The sequence below is a fragment of the Cornus florida genome, unplaced genomic scaffold (genome assembly GCF_030987335.1).
Source record: "Cornus florida cultivar Cherokee Brave unplaced genomic scaffold, ASM3098733v1 CherokeeBrave_3.0.0_Hap2_Chr03, whole genome shotgun sequence".
In the NCBI taxonomy this organism is placed as follows: domain Eukaryota; kingdom Viridiplantae; phylum Streptophyta; class Magnoliopsida; order Cornales; family Cornaceae; genus Cornus; species Cornus florida.
Window position 1 is genome coordinate 90,512,143 of NW_026775573.1, and position 24,645 is coordinate 90,536,787.

General features: G+C 35.3%; 1 protein-coding gene across 1 annotated transcript; it reads right to left on the bottom strand.

Moving 5' to 3' along the window:
• Positions 1-3,066: 3,066 nt before the first annotated feature.
• Positions 3,067-6,050, bottom strand: LOC132300853 (probable pectinesterase/pectinesterase inhibitor 12). Its single transcript, XM_059798107.1, has 2 exons — positions 4,879-6,050; positions 3,067-4,185 (listed from the first exon to the last, which is right to left on the bottom strand). The coding sequence occupies exons 1-2, from the start codon at positions 5,846-5,848 to the stop codon at positions 3,497-3,499; spliced, it is 1,659 nt and encodes a 552-aa protein (XP_059654090.1). The 5' UTR covers positions 5,849-6,050; the 3' UTR covers positions 3,067-3,496.
• Positions 6,051-24,645: the final 18,595 nt, after the last annotated feature.

Sequence of the window (24,645 nt, forward strand, 5' to 3'; positions counted from 1 at the left end):
CTATTGTTGCAATACATGTTTTCCCCCTCATTAATCATTCATTAAGGGTGTAGAAAAGCTAATCTTAGTAGTGATCTCTAAACCCCAAGGTCTCTCTCTCTCTTATTTTCTCTCTATTGCATTTAATTGTTTACTTTAGTTTAAATTGCATCTTAGTATAATTCAATCACCAACCAATCTTTTGATCACTCGACCTACTAACCCTAATTTCGATTCCACAACCTAATATGACCCACCAATCCCTTGGGACGATCCCTACTCGCCCTAACTATATTTTTAGTGAAAGGTAGTAGTGGCAAATTATAAATGTAAAACTTGGCCACACTCATCTTAGTCCACTTTGCAAGCTTTGGTCTTGCAATAAACCACCATGTTGTACGCAAAAGATTAACAACTGATTAAAAGGAGTCCATGAGGATGGGGACTTTAAGAAGTAGAAGAGCACTGAGAGTCTGTAATGACCCAAACCCGAGGTTCGAATCACTAACCGGGTCCTTACCCGAACCCCAGGACATACTAGGTGTAAAATGGTTATTTTAAAACAAGCAAGGATAGTATGTCCTTAAACTAGTCAAATGAAGTTTAAAAAAATCATTTTAGTCATTCCATGACATTTAAAGAAGTTCTACGGTCATTGATAATGATTTCCCAATAGTGCCCTTACTCGGTTCAAGGGAAATCTCGACACTGTCTCACTAAAATATCCATATCTCCTAGCATGAATATAATTTGAAGATGGGGTTGGTGTCATTGGAAAACTAACTCAAAATCCTTAAAAATGGACTCAAGAATGACCCAATTTGGGTTTGAAATGAGAAGTTATAACCGCACGAAGTCAGATGATCAAAGCTAACAAACTGACAAGGCAAAAGTGGGTACTAGAGGTCCTGAACTGGTTCAATGACCCTGAATCAGTTCAAGATGGGCAGTGTGCCCAACTGTGAACCAAAAACACCCCTTGAACCGGTTCCAGATGACCAGAACCTAAAATTTTACCCAGAAAAGGGCTAAAACTATGAACATACACATGGGCACCCCATTTGGTCCCTTAGTGACCTTTTCCAAAGCCCAAACCTATCCCAAATCATATATTTGATAGTATATAAAACATAATTAAACTCTCGTGCCTTCAATTAAACCGAATACAAGCCCAATACATCAAAATATGGCCTTAAGGCCTTACATTTACAACTTAAGGCCTTACATTTACAACTTTAAATCAAAATGAATTCCCATCCATGCAATGAATACAAAATACCATTCAATACAAATTTTACAACAAATTGAAGGTAAATACATCAATTACAAGGATAAACCAAAAATCCCATCCAACCCAACTAAGCTTGTGGGGGAGTGTTGTCCGCTACCTCTTTCCCGTAACCTGAAAAATGTAGAGGAATGAGCACATACAACACTTCCATATTCCAATAATCATCATACCATACATATGCAAGATAATGCATAAAATGCATAAAATTCCCAATGCAACCCTACGTCACAACCACACCCTCAAGTATCCACACATCATAACCACATCCTCGTGTATCCACACATCAAATCCACATCCTCTCAACCCTATGAATACCCTTATGCTATGCATTTAAATATGCTTCAACTTTAATTATTCAATAAGAAATCATCATGCTTTCTCCATACAAATAATATTTCTATGGCCACAACAAGATAAATTTTATAATTTGAGCATATTTCAACATTCAAGAAATCATTTAGCGTGTGAGTAACCAAAGACATCACAACAACCATATATATATATAAATATCCAATACACCACATAGTAAATTGACAACATATTCCTTGCAATAGATACTCGAGATAACATATAGCCCCATGGAACACATCAATTTGACACAGTTTAAAGATAAACCAAACCCTAAAATCAAGTCACATAATTAGACATCAAATTTGCACATTTAAGGTAAGGGAAAACATCGAACCAACTACCGAACTCAAGGAATATGACGATTAAACAACTCTACCTCAATTTGAAGCCAAAGTCCCAATTTCGAATTCCACCTAAGTCACCCAATTCCAACTTTGCTCCAATCAATTTGTAAATCTCGCTGAGTTCTCCGACTTTGCCTTCTACGGCCTCATCAAATTCCAAGTGGTGGAGAGAGATCAATGCTTGAATTGGTGGGAAAATAAAAAGAAAAGAAAAAGGGAAGCAGAGAGAGAACTGGCTTGGAGAGAGAGAGCTGGTGAATGGTTTGGTGATGACCATTTGGGCATCAAATTGGCCAATGCTATGCGAGTCCCACAACTTTTAACAAACACAATTTCCATCACAAAATATGCATATATATATATATATATATATATATATATATATTCTAATTAAATTACAACCACACAATTAATATACAACTATATAAATATGCATAAAATAACAATGCATGAAATGTAATGAATCCGTGACACAACCCCCGTGCATAACAACCTCGATAGCGGGTTCCACCTGAGACCTCCCGTCCGAAAAATGGCAAAATATCGAAATGGCAACCGATGCATTTCCGAGAGTCCTGAACTCAAAGAACCGTTCCAACCAACACTCTGAACATATCCGGCACACCCCACAGCGTTCGGCATGTAAAACGAGGCGAGTCGAAAATACCCTCGGAAAATCAAAATAATTGAAAAATGGGAAAATCAGAAACGTCACAAAGTCCACCACAAAGCCAAAAGGAAAATCCACGTATACACAAGGAGACTGACTTAGTCAATGGAATGTGTCAACTATGGGAATTCTAGCATACAAGTTGGAGTTCCTAAAAACATGCAAAATAGTTTTTCCAAAAGCCACGATGCAACAAGCACTAACAGTTTAATCGTGGGCCACTACTACCACCATCCTGAAAAGAAGGAATAGTGGTCATTACTCAAACAAAAGAAACAGTTTATTTGAGAAATACAATATTTAAAAGCATAATTGTATGGCTTGGGCACATGGAAGCTTCAGAAGAATTGAAGAGAATAATGAGACACATGGCGTAAATCTATCCAATCCACTTGGAAGCATCTAAAGTTAACAATGGAACTGCATGGAACTATTCTATTAACTGTCATTTTATAATTCTATAAATAAGTCATTATGTTGTAACGTATAAAGCCTGTTCAACACACACAACACATACAACATTTCAATACAATTCATATTTTCATTGCAATGCAACTTCAACATGTCTAGCTTAAGTCCTGCACTCTATTGTTTTACATTACAATATTATACATTCAAATCCTTTACTTTCAAAAGTAGCGCATTCCTTCCTAGCCAAATAGCACTCTCAAAGGCCTTTCTCAAAGGCAAAAAGAACCCTGAGGTGTTCATTCCAGACCTCATCACAATCGCCTGGTCTTGCAATCTTCTATATGGAATATTGTTTGGATCTTTATTTAGAACTATAGCAGTTTCTGGCACGCTTATCCGGTTCCATCGGAACCAACCATTTTTACAGGCCAAACAGGAACAACTAAGCTTTTAAATGCCATCATCGTAAGGAAATGAAGTAGAATCGAGCCATTCATCCCCAGTAATGAACTCTGAAACGGTAAAATTAGATGCATCATAGTAATCCATTATGTGATACCCTGGCCAAGTAACCCTATTCCCAGTCTTGGAACCAGGCCCGGTGTTTTCATACTCTCCATAATACAACGTGTCCAAGCCTTGGTCACCAGACCACTCAATCCACCCTGCTGGGACAATGAAGTCATCAATGAAGGACTCAATATAGACTGTGCGAGAGTACACTCTCCATGGCCTCCCAAGGTAACTCTTGACGTTGCCAGAATTGGAGTACAATTCATCTGTAGCCACAATAGAACAGTTCTGTATAGAGATCCCGGAATCCTCGTCCGGAGTGTCTCGGGATTGTGCTGTGATGACGGTGAATTGGCCAGGAATTGGCATTCTGGAAATGATGCTACATGCCTGGAAGACAACAGCTGCATTTCCAAATATAAAATCAATGGTCCCAGAAATGTCACATTCCCGGTAAAATTGTCGAAAGGAGTGGACATACAACGTGTCTTGGTAACCATTCATGGTACATCTGTACACTGCAGCTAAGTCCGCATTAATGCGAAGTGCAACTGCCTGGTGCTTCCCCGGCCCAGCCCCGTTCTCAAAGGTTATGTCACGTGCCAAAAATCCCTCGCCAGAAACCGCTGAAATTAATTAATTAAACATGAGAAATTAATAAAAGTAAGTCCCAATCGGTTTGTATGTGTTACTTCTCATCTGCTTAACAGTTGGTGCATGGTTAAATTAATTGTTCCAATTAAGCAACGTGTGGTAGCTACAGGGTCGGCCCTGGCCCAAGGCGACCAAGGCGGTCGCCTAGGGCCTCAAAGTATAAGGGGCCTCCAAATTTATAGGCCCATGTATGATGGGCCACAAAAAAAAAAAAAAAAAAAAAAAGGTTACAACCAAATGCAGCAAATCAAAATTTATAGGCCATGAATGTTGGGCCACCAAAAAAAAAATTTATAATCGCAGCCAAGGGCCTCAGGACTGATGGGCTACCAAAAAAAAAATTATATATATATATATATATATATATATATAATGGGTCTAACCAAATGCAGCAAAAAGGGGCCAAAATAAAAAAAATTAGGGCAAGCATATCAATTATGTATATAGGGCCTCATATTTAAAGTCCACCTTGAGTCTATCGAGATTTTTTCAATCTCAGGGCCGGCCCTGGGTAGCTAGCCAGCTAGGGGATGATCCACTTCCATATACACAAATATATATATATATATATATATATATATATATAAAGATGATGAAATTGAGTGGTAGAGTAGTAGGTTAATCAGAGATCGAAGAAAATGAAGTTTTAAGTTTAAATATATTACCAACAGTGGCCGATCTGAATGTAGTCCAACCATCCACCACGCTTCTGTTACCGATAATAACAGTGGCATTACTTCCATCCCCAAGCAGAACAATGTTAGGCTTATAACTTGGAATTTCCACATTTTCTTCGTACACCCCTTGTCTAATATAGATTATAGTTCTATCATAGCTGTTGTTGGGAGCAAAGTCGATGGCCTCAGTGACGGTGCTGAAGTTTCCACTTCCATCTGTAGCCACCCAAATCACCTGGCTCGGGTCATATTCATCCATAGAAGAAGAAGAAGTCTGCAAAATTCGGCGATCTTTCCGGGACAGCCATTTAGGAGGACCCATGGCCATCATTAGACGGCGGTTACCATGACCTTCGTTTGATGTACCAGTAGTACTACTGCTAGTGCCTGTATTCTTAGAGAGAATCGAAAGTGAATTACTTACATGCTTGTAAGCGCTAATCATGGAATTCACTAGGACTGGTTTCAAAGGACCGGATGCGGAATCCAATCCTTCTAAGCATGTGTTCTTGTTGGTGAGAGCTGCAGTAAGGAACGCCTTCGCATCGTCTATTTTCTGCTTCTGAGCACCTGATGATGAAGTGCCACTGATACGAGACACCGATCTCTTCAAATAAGACATTGTGACTTGGTGGAGATCCTTGCAATCTTGGATAGCTCCCTTCTGTTTCTCGATGAGATTTGAGGCTTCTCCAGCCGTGGAGAGTAGGTTGGAGAGCTTTCCTGCTTCCGATAAGGCATTTTGGAGGGATTGGAGGAGATAGGTAATGATGTTGGGACTGATGTTTATGGAGATGGAGAGCTTCAATGAGTCGAAACAAACATCTGGGTATGGTGTGGACTTGCACACAGATCTTGTATGTGAATCTAAAGAAGTACTACTACTAGTAGTAAAAGAAGATGCTGAGAAGATGATTGAAAGTAGTAGTAAAAATGATTTTAGAATGAAAGAAGCCATGAGACCTAGAGCCTATAGGTGCCTGCCACACAAACTCTGGATTTTCTTAATTTCTTCAAATAACTATTAGAGAATGAAATGAGGACCACTTTCAAATAACTGTGAGACTCTGAGTGAGACCAATATCATTCTGTATGCGTATGGCGTGTCTTAGAGGGCATGTCTTCAGTTTAATTTATCTTACTCTATGCACCTCACAAGCATACCGACATTGAATAATGGCATTTAGTTTCTAGAGATTAATGGAAAGCGTAATTGTTTGTCTTTTTTTTAGATTAATAATGGCTTTTTGTTTGAGATTGAGTAGTGGACAGAAGCCAACGTCCGACTCCAACCTACAGAGGAGTTGGGTCTCCATTAGAGGGCATGTCTTCGGTTTAATTTCTCCACTATATATGCACCTCACAAGAATGCCCGCCAACATTAACTAATGACATTTAGTTGCTAGACATCCATGAAAAAGTTACGATTTGTTTGATAACAATTTTATGATTTAGGTAACTAAAAATTAGGAGTGTTAATTGCAGCCACGAAAGCGATTGTCCATTCACAATTATAGTTAGGATTGGTTATTTTTAAATGCATTAATTATTTGATTTTCTATTTTTATGATATTCTACAAACATATATTACTTTTTTAGACAAAAATACCATTTTAAATTATTTAATATTTTTTCTTCACTCCTCTTTTAATGTGCATATGTATGTAACTAGTGTTATGTGAATGAATTTTGAAAAAGGAAAAAAAAAAATGTAGATAGTAGGGGTGAGCAAATAATCAGTCAATCGGGTCCGAATCAATATGATCCTTGTGGTTCGGTTCGGTTTTCAGATTTCATGATTCAGTGATAGTTTAGAAAAATAGCAATCCGCTATTCGCAGTTCGGATAACAGATTGCGCCCTGAAAAAACTGATTCCATCCCTTAACTTAATTATATATTAATATTATATATATATATATATATATATATATATATATATATATATATAACTATATATATACTTATTGTATTTCTATTTTTTTTTTTATTCATTATTTAAGACTTTAAGTTAACCTTAGGTTACCAAAGTCATTAGTCATTATTTTTAATTACTAATTTGAGATTTTAATAGGCCATAAATTGTAATCATATTGGTCTGTTTGAAAAACCCAATCCATGGAAATCGAACCGATCCTATCCGTTACTTCATGGATCGGTTTGGTTCGGATTAAAAGTCCTCACGGATCGGTTTGGTTTCAAATTTCACCAATCCGTAGGGACCAGATTGGATTGAACTTTACCTTAAACCGAACCGATCCAATCCGTGATCAGCCCTAGTAGATAGGATAATTCATTCACAACATATGGATGGATTCTTACGAAAAATAAAAGGAAGGAGGAAAAAAAAAAAAAAAAAAGAGCGAGAAAAGAATCTATGCATGTAAAAGATGGATTCTGAGATCAATTATATATTTCTTCTTATACCTATCTTTGAGTGAATGAATTCTTTTCTTTTTTTGTTTTTTCCTATATATATATATGTTTCTTTTTGTTTTTATTTTTACAACAATCCTTGTATAAATGGATTTTAAAAAAGAAAAGGAAATAATTCATTCACCAAAGATAATTATAAAAAGAAATATATACATATATAAAACTAATTTTGTATATATATATTTTTAAATCTCAGAATCTATTTTGTACATAGATTCTTTTTTTTTTTTTTTTTGAATTAATTTATTTATTTTTTAGAATCCATCTCTTGTGAATGGATTATCCGATCTAATTTTTTTTTTCTCTTTCTATATATACACACACGCACACATTCCATATGGATTATTAAAAGAGAAGATAAGAAAAAAGATCAGATAATTTAAAAGGGTATTTTGTCTAAAAAAGTAATGTTTGTAGACTATTATAAAAATAAAAGCTCATGCGTGAATGTAATTAACACTTCTCAAAAATTAAAATATTATGAAAAACTCTACTCAATACCAGCATTGTCAAGACCTAAAATCATATTTTGTGTATGAAAATTGAAATACTCTCCCTATTTCACAGAAATAAATAAATAAAATAAAATAAAATAAAATTGTCTACTTCCATTAAGACGGTGGGAGTACTTTTTGTTTTGGGAAGATACGGAGGGAGTACATAGTTTTCAGTGATTCATTGAATTATAATTGGTTTTCAGGGGAAGGGGGAGGGAACCGAGTGAAAATGTATAGAATACTATATAAAGATGCCGTCATTATCTTTTCATTGGTCGTCTTGTCAGTGTCTGGTAAAAGAATCAAAAAATCATAATTGTCATTACTTTTTTGCTATTTGAATATTCAATCCACGAGATCAATACACGGAGATATGTGGGACCCCTGAATGCCCACTTGTATAAAGAAGACAATGAGATAAATGTGATGATTGACAATGAGAGTGAGAGACTACCTGTGATTGTGATTGGAACATAAACATGTGAATTGCTTAATGCTCTTTCTTCCTCCAACAATATTATTGAAACCGCGTAACATGATATGTTAAGTCAAACAATTGACTCTCTGTAAGTGTGCAAGATCTATATTGGATTTTCTTTGCCCCGAAAAAAATAAAAAATCTGTGTTATTTTTTGAAAGGTAAGAATAAATCAATTAAAGAAGAAAAAATATATGAATTGCTGAAAATCCCCATTACACGCATTGCAAAAATTTCATGTGTTGGCAAAAAAAAAAAAAAAAAAATTACCACTTTGTACTTCATACAAAATATATATATATATATATATATATATATATATATGGCCCGTGTCTATTCTGAAAAAGGGAAAGACTACCCAGCCCGAGCTAAAAATAAGTTTTAGTGGGATCAACTTTGAACAATTAATAATGAACTAAAATAATATCTAATTTAATTATAAAGTAATAATATTTAGTTTAATACAATTAACAATGCACATTACTAAATATATCACCAAATGTTGTAACTAAGTGGTATTTGTTCTAATTTTTAAAGAAAGGTTGACGGATCAAGTCTGCAAAAGGGTAAAATGTGTAAGTTTGTTATTTTTGGGTTGAAAATTTGACCCCTCTAAATTTATATTTTTAAAGTAATCAATTTACATTTTTTTTTTTCTGTCTCAACCATAAATTAATTAGGACTTATTTATCATCGTGGGGCTTGCACACCTTCCATCAAAAGAGAGATCGTGGATGAGAAAAGAAAATATATTGTTACGAAATAAGGATCGAATAGGGGTTTATGAGAACAAGAGGAAAAATAAATAATAAGAAAAAATAAAATAGCGCACACACAAACGAGACAAAGATCTATGTGGTTCTGATGTGCTTACGTCCACAGGGAGAAGACAGATTAATTTTTCACTATAGAAATATAGAGATACAAGGCTGAGTGACTCACACCCAAAACCCAAAATACACCCAAACTCTCAAACACTTTACTGAGGAATCTCACTCAATTGTTGGATGATAAAACACCATGGGAGCAAGGTTATTTATAGCCAAAATGTCATCACACTGTTTGTGAACTTGGTGACCACGGATGGAGTAGCTTGCTGAATACACACCTTGGCTGCCAAGTATGATGAAGTAATGAGTGATGCAAGAGGTGATATAAATGCTAACATCATAATTGAGTCACAAAAGTCAACAAATCTCCACCTTGACGAAAATTCAAATGAGCCACTGTATCTCTGCAAAACAAACTGTCTTCTCCCCTAAGCCCCTAAGGGCAATTTCAACATTTGAGAATACTAAGTCCAAGCAATGCTTGAACTTGAAAGCCGAAATGGACTTTGTCATCATATCCGCCTGATTTTCAGCTGTACCAATTTTCTTCAATGTAGTAATTCATTCTGATATGATATCTCGAATAAAAGATCAATGTGTTTGGTTAACCAATGATACATTTGATTTTTGGTCAAATATATCGCACTCTGACTGTCGCAATAAATAATAGTTGAGCTCTGTTGCAAACCCAAAACACTAACCAAATGGCTTCTTTCACTGCTTCAGTGGCCATTATATATTCTGCTTTTGTAGTAGAGAGAGCAACTGTAGATTGCAAAGTTGCTTTCCAACTAACTGCATAACCTGAGAGAGTAAAGACGTATCCTATCAGAGATCTTCTTCTGTCTAAATCACTAGTGTAGTCGGAGTCCACAAAACCAACAACATTGCCAAAATTATAATTGTTCTTCTAATAAACTAAGCCAATATTTGCAGTACCTTTCAAATACCGAAGAATCCACTTCATGGCTAGCCAATGCTCTTTTCTTGGATTATCCATATATCTGTTAACTACACTGACTGCATGTGAAATATCAGGGCGAGTGCAAACCATTGCATACATCAAGCTACCAACTGCACTAACATAAGGAACACGTGACATGTGTTCCTTCTCCTCTTCGGACTACGGTGATAAAGCTGTAGAAAGACGAAAATGAGCAACAAGTGGTGTGCTCACAGGCTTGGAATTCTGCATGTTGAACCGCTCAAGCACTTTCTCAATATAACTCTTCTGTGACAAACTCAACCTACCAGCTTGGCAATCCCTCTGAATTTTCATGCCAAAAATCTTCTTCGCTGTACCGAGATCTTTTATCTCAAATTCAGTATTCAACTGAGATTTTAACTTGTTGATTTCTGACATGTCTTTTATAGCAATAAGCATATCGTCAACATATAACAACAAGTATACAAAAGAACCATCTGAGAGCTTCCGATAGTAGACACAACTGTCATAGCTACTTCTCAAATAGCCATGTCCAACCATAAAAGTGTCGAACCTCTTATACAACTGCCTTGGAGATTGCTTCAATCCATACAAGGATTTGTTTAACAAACAAACGTGTTCTTCCTTTCCTTGAACAACGAACCCCTCTAGCTGATGCATATAAATTTCTTCTTCAAGCTCACCATGTAGAAAAGCTGTTTTGACATCAAGTTGTTCAAACTCTAAGTCAAATAGAGCAACCATGGCAAGCAACATGCAAATAGAGGTGTGTTTCATAACTGGTGAGAATACTTCATTGAAATCCACACCTTCTCTTTGACTATAACCATTTGCTAACAAACTTGCTTTGTACCTTGCATCTTCAACACTTAGAGTTCCTTCCTTTTTCTTGAAGACTCATTTGCAACCAACAATCTTCTGGCTTTTAAGAGGTTTCACCAACTCCTATGTCTGATTCTTATGAAGAGATTCAATCTCCTCAGTCATAGCAATAGTCCACTTGGCAGATTCATTTCCTGTAACAGCTTCTTGGTAGGTGGAATGCTCGTTATCTTTAATATTTTCTGCCACAAACAAAGCATAAGCAACTAAATCTGCATAAGCATACCTCTTAGGTGGTTTAACATGCCTTTTTTGTCTTCTTGTAGCAATATTGTACTGTTGTTCATCTGGTACTTGATCATCCTGCACCTCTTCAACATTAGGCTGAATTGGAATATTGACTTGTTTTTCTGGAGATTCAAAGTTATGTTCCACTTGCTGCTTAACGCCCTGAGATCACCTGTAACAAAAGACTTCTTCCTTAAGTGAAGTAAAGCAAACTCATCAAAAGTAACATCTCTGCTGGTAATAAACTTAGGTGACTTAGGATAATGACACCACAACCTGTATCCCTTCACCCCGGATGCATAGCTAATAAAAATACATTTCTTGGCTCTAGGCTTAAGTTTTCCTTCATTAACATGAGCATAAGCAGGACATCCAAAAACTCTTAAATTAGAATAATTAGCAGGAGTACCAGACCATAACTCTTCAGGTGTTTTGCATTCAATAGCAGTCGATGGTGAATTATTCACCAAATAGCAAGCTGTGTTGACTGCTTCAGCCCAAAAAGTCCTTAGACAACCCAGCATTGAAAAGCATACAACGAGCTCCTTCCAAGAGAGTTCTATTTATGTGTTCTGCTACACCATTCTGTTATGTAGTTTTTTAAATTGTAAGGTGTCTGACAATGCCTTCATTATTGCAGAACTCGTCAAACTCTCCTGAGCAAAATTTTAAATCGCTATCTGTTCTGAGACGTTTGATCTTCTTTCCGGTTTGCTTTTCAATTATGGCCTTCTACTGCTTAAACTTAAGGAACACTTCATGTTTTTGCTTCAAGATATAAATCCAAACTTTACTAGAGAAGTCATCAATGAAAGTTAACATATATCGAGAACCACCAAGAGAGAAAACTCTGGAAGGACCCCAAAGATTTGAATGAATGTAATCAATAGTGCCCTTGGTCCTGTGAACAATTGTACTAAACTTGAGTCTTTTCTGCTTGCCAAAGACACAATGCTCGCAAAAGTCCAGCTTTCCCATCTTCTGTCCACCTAGCAAACCTCGTTTGCTTAATTCTGTCAAACCCCTCTCACTCATATGCCCTAAACGCATATGCCATAGATGGGTAGTTTCTGAATCTTGATCAACTGAAGAAGATACTGAAGTAGCACCGGTCACAGTACTACCTTGTAAAAAATAGAGGCTTTTTCTCTATTTTCCCTTAAACATAATAAGAGCACCTTTAGAAACTCTCAAAACTCCACCTTCAACTGAAAACTTACAACCATTAGAGTCAAGAGTACCAAGAGAAATTAAATTCTTTTTCAAATTTGGAACATGCTGAACATCAGTTAATGTTCTAACAATACCAACATGCATCTTAATTTGGATTATGTCTATTCCAACAGTCTTACAGGGATTGTCGTTTCCCATTAAAATAGTACCACAATCAACAGAACGGTAAGTAGAAAACCAGTCCCTATTGGGATACATATGATAGGAACAACCAGAATCAAGAACACATTCACTACTAGAGTGACAATCACAGATAGAAACTGAAAGAACATTTTCGACATCCGAGGAACTTTCCTCAGTAAACCCAGCAACATCAGAAGAATTACTAGTGGATTTATCCTTAGACTCATTTTTATCCTTTTTATCTTTCTTCTTATTTTTTTTTTTTTTAATTTTGGACAATTCCACTTAATGTGCCCTTTTTGGTAACAATAATAACATTCAGTATCTTTATGAGACCTAGATTTAGATCTTGATTTGCCCCTACTACCAGAACCCTTTTTCTCACTTCTTCCCCTCACAACCAGACCCTTGGCCTGTTCATCTCTATTATTTTCAGACACCTTTTTTTCTCAAATCTTAAGAGTTCAGTAAGGATTTAAAATCCTCCATACTAATGGTGTTTTTTTCCATAGAGCAATGTGGTAACAAAATGCTCATAGGAAGGAGGCAAAGAACACAACAAAATAAGGGCTTGATCTTCATCATCAATTTTAATATCAGTATTTTTCAAATCCATAATAATGGAATTGAAATTATCAACAAGTTCCTTAAGAGGCATACCTTCCTTCATACGAAGGGTGTAGAGTCTCTGTTTCAGGTAAAGTCTGTTGGTGAGAGACCTTGTCATGTACACTCTCCATTTTCAGCCATAACTTTGCCGCCATGTCTTTATCAATAACATCATGCAGTACCTCATTAGCTAGATTCAGGAGAATCGCACTGCGCGCTTTTTCATTGATCTCATCCTTGTCTTTATGGACATAGTTTCTAGCAACTTGTCCTTTCCGAACAATACCTTCTTTAGACTTTGTTGAGTCAGCAGGTCCTGCATCTTAATGCACCAAAGACTGAAGCTAATCTTGTCATCAAATTTCTCAATCTTGTATCTGGTTGACATCTCAAAAAATTCCCAAAAAAAAAAAATTCTCGATGAATAGTACCGTATTATGAACAGTACCCGAATAGTATCTGTGAACAGTACCATATGTGTGAACAGTGATAAGTGCTTAAATGTTGCACATTTCAGCACCTAAACTAGGGTATTTTAGTCCTTACATCTATCTTATTTTCATGTTTTAGTTCTAATTTATGTTTTTGTCAATTTCAGGTCAATAAGGTTCAAACGGACTAATTTTGGTTCACTAAAGCCTTTTTGGAGTCAAGCAAAGATATTCAGAAAAAGTTCAGAAAATGGCAAAAAGAGGTCGCAGCCCACTGCTCATATAGTGTATTTATTCTTTAAAAGCGGTTAATTCTACCTTTCTCGGGTCTTTGATGATGTTTCCAAAGATGAAGAAGCAAACTAACTAGCCTAGGGCCAAAATGGAGCTAAATAAGGTGTAAAAGGAAATTCCAACTCTGGGGGATCGATCCCCCACTATTCACAGAACTAAAAATGCCCTTAGGGGATTGATCCCCCAGCACCTAGTAACATTGCGGGATTAATTTTTAATTAGCTACAGGTTTTTCTTGTTTTGGGCTTATTTTGTAACTTATTGGTCTCTAATAAGGTTTATTTAAGGAAACCAATACCCATTAGTTTTGGGAGAATTATTTTTTTATTTTTATTTAGCTTTTATTTTTCTGTATCGTGATATTACGCTCTCTCTCTGGAAAACACGCGAAAGGAGGAGAACGAAGAATAGGCTAGGGTTTGGAAGAAAAAGCTTAAAGATGATGAATCCAAGGATGGAGATTGTTCTGTCTTCAACTCCATCAACCATGAGTGGCTGATTCTTCTAATTAGGGTTGGATAAACCCTAAGCATGTAACAATTGGGGATTTAGTATGTAATTATTGTATAGGCTTGAAATATATAAATCAATTCTTCCAATTGTTTACTTATATTAATCATGTGTTGTCTTATGTGTAGTTGATGAATAAACAAGCTTCACACTTGAATTCTTTGTAAATTAATTCTTGTGATGTCTGTACATGTGGCTAATCAGTTGTATTTATATTCCAATTTGATGGATATTGCTTTTACTAGATAGATGGCACTACACAATTAGGTTAATTCATTGTTTAATTAGTTTAATTTCATGCTTAGTTAGTTTAATTTAAATTTAAGTAGTTTAATTGCACTTGATTCCTAGGTAAGTTGACCATCCATGCCTGTGTTTGAATTCCATGCTTATTGTCACAAATACATTATCCTCTAGATTAATGTAGGCTAGAATTGTAACTTGAATTGATGGACCATTCTTTGGATAGGTGAATTGCACTACACTTAGCTTATTTGTCATTAGGTAGGCAATTTAAGCTTGAAATTGATACTTCATACTTTTCTTTGCAAGTATTAGCTACCTTAGAATTACATTTAATTATTTCCCTAATTAGTTGAAAGTGCGTGAGTTAGGGAATGTGCTTAGTGGTGAATACTACACCCTAAGTCTCTTTCCTAATCTTTAAACTCTATTATTTTATTGCAATCATTTAGATTAAAATTAGTTCTAATCACAAAACAAAAACTCTTTTTAGCAGTCACATAAGTACTAAAGTAGAATTCAATTCCAAAAGTCAATATTGTTTAGATCTCTTTGGATGATCCCTACTCGCTTCATACTCCATAGTATAAGTGTTAGTGGTTTTATAAATTTTAAAATATGGTGCCCACTTGATATTATTTCAAAACCTTAAGTGTTGTGCATTATTTTGTACACACGCTCAGTCGCATTAAACAGTATCTGTACACAATACACGAACCGAGCTTTGATACCAGTTTGTTATGAAATAAGGATCAAATAGCGGTTTATGAGAACAAGAGGAAAAATAAATGACAAGAAAAAATAAAATAGCGCACACACATATGAGACAAGGATTTATGTGGTTCTGCTATGCCTATGTCCATGGGGAGAAAACAGATTAATTTTTCACTATAGAAATATAGAGTTACAAGGCTAAGTGGCTTACACCCAAAACCCAAAATACAACCAAACTCTCAAACACTTTACTGAGGAAACTCACTTAATTGTTAGATGATAAAACACCATGGGAGCAAGGCTATTTATAGCCAAAATGTCATCACACAGTTTGTGAACTTGGTGACCACGCATAGGGTAGCTTGCTGAATACACACCTTGGCTGCCAAGCATGATGAAGTAATGAGTGATGCAAGAGGTGATACAAATGCTGACATCGGAATTGAGCCACAAAAGTCAACATATATCTATCTAGATATTTAACATAGAGATTGTGGACGATGGAGGGAGAGATGGTGATAATGGAGTTTTTGTTACTCTTTGTGCGCATAGGCGTAAGTGATGTAAGAAAAAAAGAAATGACGGGGCAAAATTTAGAAGTTGTCATGACATTTGTATGATTACTCAAAATTTATAAGTAAAAGTAGAATTATTAAAAAAAAATAACTCCTCGCCCTCACAACTATACATAGCTCCACGCCTAAACCCACCCATGACCCATATGTTTTAGGAAAAATTAGATTTTGGTGGCAAAAAATAATTATAGTTACCTTAAACTTTTAAAAAAATACTAGCTAGTGACCAAACTTCAAAAAAAAAAAAAAAAAGTGAATTAGTGGCCAACTGAGAGTAATTCGGTCAAAAACACTTAGTTGTTCATTGAACATTGTAGTAATAATTTTTAGATGACCAAATTGCTATCTTAAACCAATAAACATCGATTAAATATATTGTACTCACTTTCTCTATTTTGGATTAATATAACTCACAATGTAAGTATGAAACTCACACTGTTGAATTATTGTGTCTAGCTTCAAAGTCGATGTTTGAAGTTGAAACTTCCGGTGGCAAATCTTCTAATACATACTAGGAAGGACCCCGATGAGGAAGATGATTAGGTGTTGCAGAGATGCCCAACGCAAAGTTATTGGGAAATTGTGAACATCAAACCCTTATGTAAATGCAAAAATATGCAAGTAAAGAAAACCAACGAATTCACACCATAATACACTCAAGAATTGCACTAAGAATCTTATTTATTACTTAGGCAATGCTTTTAGAGCACAAGAACACCCGAATACAAAAGATGCCTCCCGTTGCCCTAGTTTTTGTGTGAGTATTACAAAAGGATTTAACTTGATTTACGCCTATCCAATCCCCTATTCTTTGGGATCCTATGGCTTAGAGAACTAATGCTCAAACTAACGGTGGCACTAGGCAACAGTCATCATGTCTATGTAGTCTATATAAACCTTGCCTTTGATACCTCTAGTTTTTGTCTTTAATTACAATCTCAAGATTTACAGAGTGCTTGCCCGTGATTGAAACTTCCCTATCCCTGCACCCATCAATCATAGATGGTCTTCATTTATAGCCGAGGCTGAGGACGCTTTGCCCTTAGATCCTTTTGGACATTGACAGGAGAGATGACTTCTCAACAGCAACCAGTCTGGGATTGACACCTGGCATAAGGAGATAACTCTGACTGTCTTCCTTAGAGTAGAGTGCCGTATGTCAATTTTTTGTGGCTACTTCCTTTATGGGCATTTGAGTGCTTCTAAGAGAAATATCTAATTCTATTATGCCTGGCGTGCGCTGGAACCGAGTCATCGGTCTGGCGCAACTTTGTAGGTCGAGCGGTTGTTGAGTGTACCTGGCAAGGTCTCTGGGCAAAGTTTGGGAAAGTAAGCACTCTCTAAGCTTTGAAGTTCATGTGCTGGCTCTGTATTGAGTCTTCCTTTTCCCTCAGTTATAACATTTTGCTTAATAGATCTTAACATGAGCTAGGTGTTATTTTTTCGTGCAAACATATAGCTACTCATCTCTTAGGGTTTGCATATCATCATTTATGAATTTAGAGAGAGTTGCTTAGAATCTCTTCAGGGTTTTCATGTCTTATCTTTCAAAAAGGGGTTCGTAATATAAGAATGGGATCTTTATTGTTACATGTTTACACTCTTAGGTAAATTTATTTTTATTTAATTCAATCTAAAAACCATATAGATTAAGTGTTTGGGCGATTGAATATCAACTAAAGAAATTGAATTCTACTACAACTGATATTCCGAAGCCGTGAAGCAAAAATTAAGTTGAGATGAAACAAGCACATGGTTTGGAGTAAAGCAGTTGGTTCAAAACTGAGTGTAAAGTAGAACAATTGGGCCGAAACAGCTGCATGGGTTAAAGTAATATAACTAGTGGAGAAAATAGAGACTGAAGATAAAAAATGAGAGTAGGTAAAGGAAAGACCTCAACCCACTTGTGATACCCCCGGATTTCTGAATGCCAGTTGGCCAGGCCCACGCTCGAATAACCGGGGATATCAAAAACAAATCGGTAATAAACGAACACAAAGTATAAAAGGACAAATAAGAATAATTAAAATGCTGAAATGAAAATTATAATGATAATCCAATAACTAAATCCTTAAAATGAATTTCCATTAATAAATAATTCATTCTGATATAACTGATCCTCCAAATACAACTCGGGAATCCATATTGTGTAGACCCCTAGAAATACCAACACTCTTAGGGATTTACTCAAGAAATACCCCACACACAATACAGCCCCATATTTGATCGGTCATAACCCGCCGTCCCATCGACCCAAGCAACCAAATTCGGCAACAACACTCGGAATTGACGCAGAATAGTGACCCAACAAACCGTGGCCGTAGGAGAACACGACCCGCCGTCCCACACCAACAATCCACACACGACAGCCACGCAAACCGCCTGCGAGAAGACTGTTACTCGCGACGCATGACAGTGACCCACAGTCGACGGCGCAGTAACCTCTGGTTCAGCGTCTTCCTTCCCCCCAAACCACCACCGTCCGGCGACCCTCCTGCACTCTTTGGTTCGGCCATCGCTGCAATGCCTAGCCGATCTTCCTTCGCCGTCATCGTCTTTGTGCCTAACCGGATGTCTTGGCCGCCGTCTTTTATGCGATTGTTACATATATATATATATATATATATATACACACACACGTGATTGTTTTGTTATATATATATATATATGGGGGTATAATGATCATTTAAGTAGTTGGTGTATTTGGTATTAAATGTGATTAAAAAATTAAGGGCAAATATGTCTTTTCTCACGTTTTTAACGGAGACCGTAACGGAAAAGCGAAATTGGACCTAACTGATAGTTATTTTCAAAAGATATTTTAGACTGATATTTGGCCAAACTTTAGGGGGTGTCAGTGAAATTAACCCAGTGGAGAAAATAGAGACTGAAGATAAAAAATGAGAGTGGGTAAAGGAAAGACCTCAACCCACTTGTGATACCCCCGGATTTCTAAATGCCAGTTGGCCAGGCCCACGCTTGAATACCCGGGGATATCAAAAACAAATCGGCAATAAACGAACACAAAGTATAAAAGGACAAATAAGAATAATTAAAATGCTAAAATGAAAATTATAATGATAATCCAATAACTAAATCCTTAAAATGAATTTCCATTAATAAATAATTCATTCTGATATAACTGATCCTCCAAAAACAACTTGGGAATCTATATTATGTAGACCCCTAGAAAAGACCAAAGCTAAAAAAATAATAGTCATAACTGTTTACATCGGAAAATTGAATCATAAATGAATCTCCTATATAGAATCGGAAGAATAAAGTAGACTGATCTCTACTCAGCATGAACCATCTCTACACCTAATAAACACTTGAAAAATAATTATGGGTCAGGCCTACGAACAAGTTTTACTCTACTATAGTCCAAAAAGAGATCCGATACATATATACATCCCAGTCAACTCAACAATAACTAAGTAGTCCGTATATACATATAATTACACACTATAAGATGCTCACAAGGCTATAGGTCTGCCTCAACCTGAATAGTAGGCAATATGCAAATTGCACATAAAGTGGACATAAGTACCTAGACCTACCAGGGCACACAGATGTCTACTATACCCAGTTATCCATCCTAGGCAATATACGCACCCTAACCATGACCCTGAGACTCAAGCTCATATCATGGCACATATTTATATATATATAATCCGTCCTATCCAACCATAAAAGTAAACTATCCATCCATATATTTCAATGGTGTGCCATCTAACTGTTCTGTTAACCTGACAAAAATAAGTAGGACTTAACTTTCAAGTTAATCCGTTCCCTTATAAATTCAAATAGGTAGGATATAACCTTTTTAGTTAATTTGTCCCTAGAATGCCACCATCCCATACTGGTGCATTACATCCATACAATCCAATAGTTGATGTAACAATTAAAGTAATACATCAAATAATCCAGAGATAAACATAGTAACAGAATATCATACTATCACAAAATAGGAATGACTTATAATTTATTTAAGCTTCCTATATCATGTGTCCCAGAAAAACTGAATCTTAAACATACTAATATTTTATTTCACAGTCCAGTAAGCATTCTCTAAATACAATTCATGCTAAACATTTAATCTCAATTATTAGAACAAATTAAAAAGATTAAATCCATTCATTTTTTAAAGAATTCATATAGCATGCATCGTTATAATCAAGTCTATTTATTTAAACTCATACCTAGTCCCTATTTAATGTTTGGGACCCCTCAAAATCAATTAAGTCAATTTAAACGCTATTTACATAAATTCTTTAGGTAAGGCTCAAGTTTTTATCTTAATAGTTCAAACTTTCTATCCATGGCTCGAGTTATTCATCAATAGCTCGAGTTTTGCATCAATAGCTCCAGCTTTAACTCCAAGGCTCGAGCCTTTCACCTATGGCTCGAGCTTTGCACCTAAGGCTCGAGCACTGTAACAGCAAATCGAGCACTGTTACGCGAACCTGCCCAGAAATCCAACTGTACGCCTGTTCTTCATTGTTAAGGGTTCTAAGGCATCAATTTAATTCCATAAGTCCATATTAATTTGTTTTAGATATTTTAACATGTAAAGATTAAACTTAAACATCAATTATGCATAAAAAAAAAAAAAAAAATCAAGATTACAAAAACAACAACATATTTGTAAACACATAAAATCCTCTGTTCTAAACCAATTCAAGAATGCATAATTATTCAATTTTAAGTATTTAAGTATCCTAGAATTTCCTAGGCATGTATAGAAACATAAATCAAAGGGAAAGAGATAGAAGAAGAACTTGCCTCTTAAGGTTTTCGGATCAAAAGCCTCAAACTCCTTCTTCTATGATTTTCTTCTCTAATGGTTCTTCTCCTTCTTCCTTTCTCTTCATTCTTCTCTCTCTAACTCTCTTTCTCTCTCTTAAAAATATATTACGTGATTTATTCTCCAGCCCCTTTTACAACCCTATAGTTACATATTTATAAACAACTAAAATAACTCTAATTCTTTTCCCAATCCAAGTTAATTTAATAAAGAAAATAATAAAATTAAAATATTCAAAATATAACTTAAAATATGTTACGCATATAATCTAAGTATATCCTTATTATATAAATATATAAAATATATACATCAGATTATTTAGGAAAACTAATGTTACCATAATATTAATTAATAAATTACTTTCGTTATATATATACATATATATGTATATACATATATATATCTATATATATACACATACAACTATCCATGGGTAATTATCCATACCCATTAAACATCCTATCCAAGTAGTACATGTGACCTAATTGGTTGGCCCATTAGTACTAACCATAACCATAAAATAAAATAAAACAAAATAAACATTTAATCATTTAACCTATAATAAATTATAATTAATTAAACACATCATTTAAGCACACATTAAACAAATAATACAAATAATACATAGACAAATAACCAATTAATGAAGTAACGCTTAATTCAATTAAACACATAAGCAATTCGTTACACAATTAAGAATGCAATTAAAATAAATAAATAAATACCGAGACTATCCTTTTAAAATTAGGGGTATTACACCACTCTTCTTCCTCATTTAAGAAATTTGGATTATTTAGGGGCTGTTTTGGATTATGGGAAGGTTGATTTGGATTTTTGAGGGAGACCATCTCTTCACCATTTATTTCCTCATTTTGAACCACAAAGTCTTTATTTTTATATGTGGTAACAACTTGATAGTTTTTAACCACCATTTCATTTTATATGTGCTAACAACTTTATCATTCTCATGATGAGAGCTACTAGGAGTAATCTCATCATTTATAGAATGCTCATTTCGATCAGCTACAAGTACACATAGAAATTCTTCCTTCTCTTTATGATCTAGAACATTAGCTTTGTGTTCCATTTGGACTTCTATCTTAGTTAGAGCTTGGAAATGAGAATGGATCAACTCAATGATGGGTTGCATGCTAGCCAAGGCAGCCAACATTTGCTTACGTGAAGCTAATATCTCTTCCAATAGAGAAGTTATAGGAGATGAGGGCTGGAAATAATGATCATTAGGCTGAAAATTTGATTGAAAATGTTGCCCATGAGATTATGGAGCTGAATTTCCCATATCATGCCATAAAATTTTTTGATGATCTCCCCAACCTGGGTCATAATAATTGAAATATGGATCATTCCCCGGTTCAAAGAAATCTGCATTTACTTGTTCTTGATAAAAATTAGGAAATTCTCCTATTGTAGGATAATCCCTTATATCATGTGTATGGCTAGAGCAAAATGCATATAAATAATGTGATATGTAAAAATGAGTTGGAGTATAATTACCCTCTATTTAGGACTAATTCAGGCACTTATTTGGATACATTAAAAAAAAAAAAAAAAAAAAAAAATCACACAAAATATATGCAACTAAATATATACAAATAGAGCATAAAGTGCAAATAAATTCAACTTCAAAAACTAACAAAGGGACCAAAATTTCCAGAATTTTCCTTTTCCGCAAAGTAACCCTTTGTACCTTCACAAATGCACTCAAATACTTTAAAACAAGTTTGAAACAGAATATAAACAAAATCCTAAACTAAGAATCAAACTGAATTTAATCTTTAAATTTTTTTTTATTACAAAGCCAATTGCAATCCCAGGCAACGGCGCCAAAATTTGACCGGTGTTAATTATAAACCACTAATCGTAGCACAAAATTCAGTAGAAAATGACTAAGTAAGGGTATCGATCCATAGAGATTGCTAGCTTATGGCAATCAAACTTCAAAGATTAATTTCGAGTTTGTAAAATGTCACAATTTGGTTTGAAGATTGGTTTATTTGTTTGTCACTTAGGATAAACTTAAAACAATTAAGATGAAACAAGCACGTGGTTTGGAGTAAAGTAGTTGGTTTAAAACTGAGCGTAAAGTAGAACAATTGGGTCAAAACAGATGTATAGGTTTAAGTAATACAACTAGTGGAGAAAATAGAGACTGAAGATAAAAAATGAGAGTAGGTAAAGGAAAGACCTCAACCCACTCTTCTTCCTCACTTAAGAAATTTGGATTATTTAAGGGCCATTTTGGATTATGGGAAGGTTGATTTGGGTTTTTGAGGGAAACCATCTCTTCACCATTTATTTCCTCATTTTGAACCACAAATTCTTCATTTTTATATGTGGCAACAACTTGATAATTTTTAACCAACATTTCTTCATTTTTACATGTGCTAACAACTTGATCATTCTCATGATGAGAGCTACTAGGAGTAATCTCATCATTTATAGAACTTTCACTTGGATCAGTTATAAGTTCACAATGAAATTCTTCTTTTTCTTTATAATCTAGAACATTATCTCTATGTTCCACTTCGACTTCTATCCTAGCTAGAGCTTGGGAATGAGAATGGATCAACTCAATGATGGGTTGCATCCTAGCTAAGGCAACCAACATTTGCTTATGTGAAGCCAATATCTATTCCAATGGAGAAGGTGTAGGAGATGAGGGCTGGAAATAATGATCATTAGGCTGAAAATTTGATTGAAAATGTTGCCTATGAGATTGTGGGGCTGAATTTCCCATATCATGCCACAAAAAGTTTTGATGATCTCCCCAACATGAGTTATAATGATTGAAATATAGATCATTCCCCAGTTCAAAGAAATCAGTATTTGCTTGTTCTTGATGATAAGAGCTGAAAAGTTAACATTTAAACCCCTTAAGCTTGAATGTTCTAGGACCTTATTCTATCTTATTTTCTCGTTTTAGACTAATTTCATGTTATTTCTATTTTCAGGCACTTATCTCCAAAATAAGTCAATTCAGCTGAATTAAAGCATAAAAGATGCAATCTCAAGCTCAGTGGAAGAAATGAGCAAAGTGGAAGCAAAGTGGTGAAAAACAGTCTTTTTCGATCGATCGAACCAAGCTGATCGATCCAACCATGCCAAGATGGATCGTGCCTTTTATCCTTATCCACAGTAAATTTTCCTGTTCAATCGATCCAACATTCCTTTCGATCGATCGAACATTTTGATCTTATCCTCACCTACCACTTTTGTCCTTTTCCCAAAAATATCTCTGGTTTGTCATTATGTAAAAAGGCGCCGCCGTAGTTCGATCGATCGAAACACCCTTGTGATCGATCGAACCTCCTCAACTGCGAGCAAAACAGAGTTCTAGCCAATTAAAAGGTACACTTGTGGTGCAATCATTTGGAGGTCCTAGTGCACGAGGTCTGACTATTGGGTATGACATTTGAGCTACCTATATAAGGATTTTGGTCATTTAGAGGAGATATACAACCATATAGAGAATAGAGACTAGAGATTTGAGAGAGACACACATATTTTAGGAAAGTTCTTCCACTCATCTAGGGTTTCTACTAAGAAGAAAGAGATCATTTCTACCATAGAGATAGCCATTGAGGGTTAGATGACAACATCAATGAGTGGCTAAACCATTCTCTTAGGGCTAAAGATAGCCCTAAGCATGCCTCATAGACTTTGATGCTTTGTAATTAAAGGGGATTTATGTTGTAATGTTTGTCTTGATATCTTTTATATATATATATATATATGAATTTTGTTTCTATAATGATTTGTGTGGTTGAATACTTTCAATTGATCATTTAATTCTATCCATATGTCTATGTATGCTAAGATGAATGTTCATGTGTTTGTTTCTAGATTTTATGATATTAATGTATGTTTATGTGTGTTGATACTATGAATTTAATGATTGTC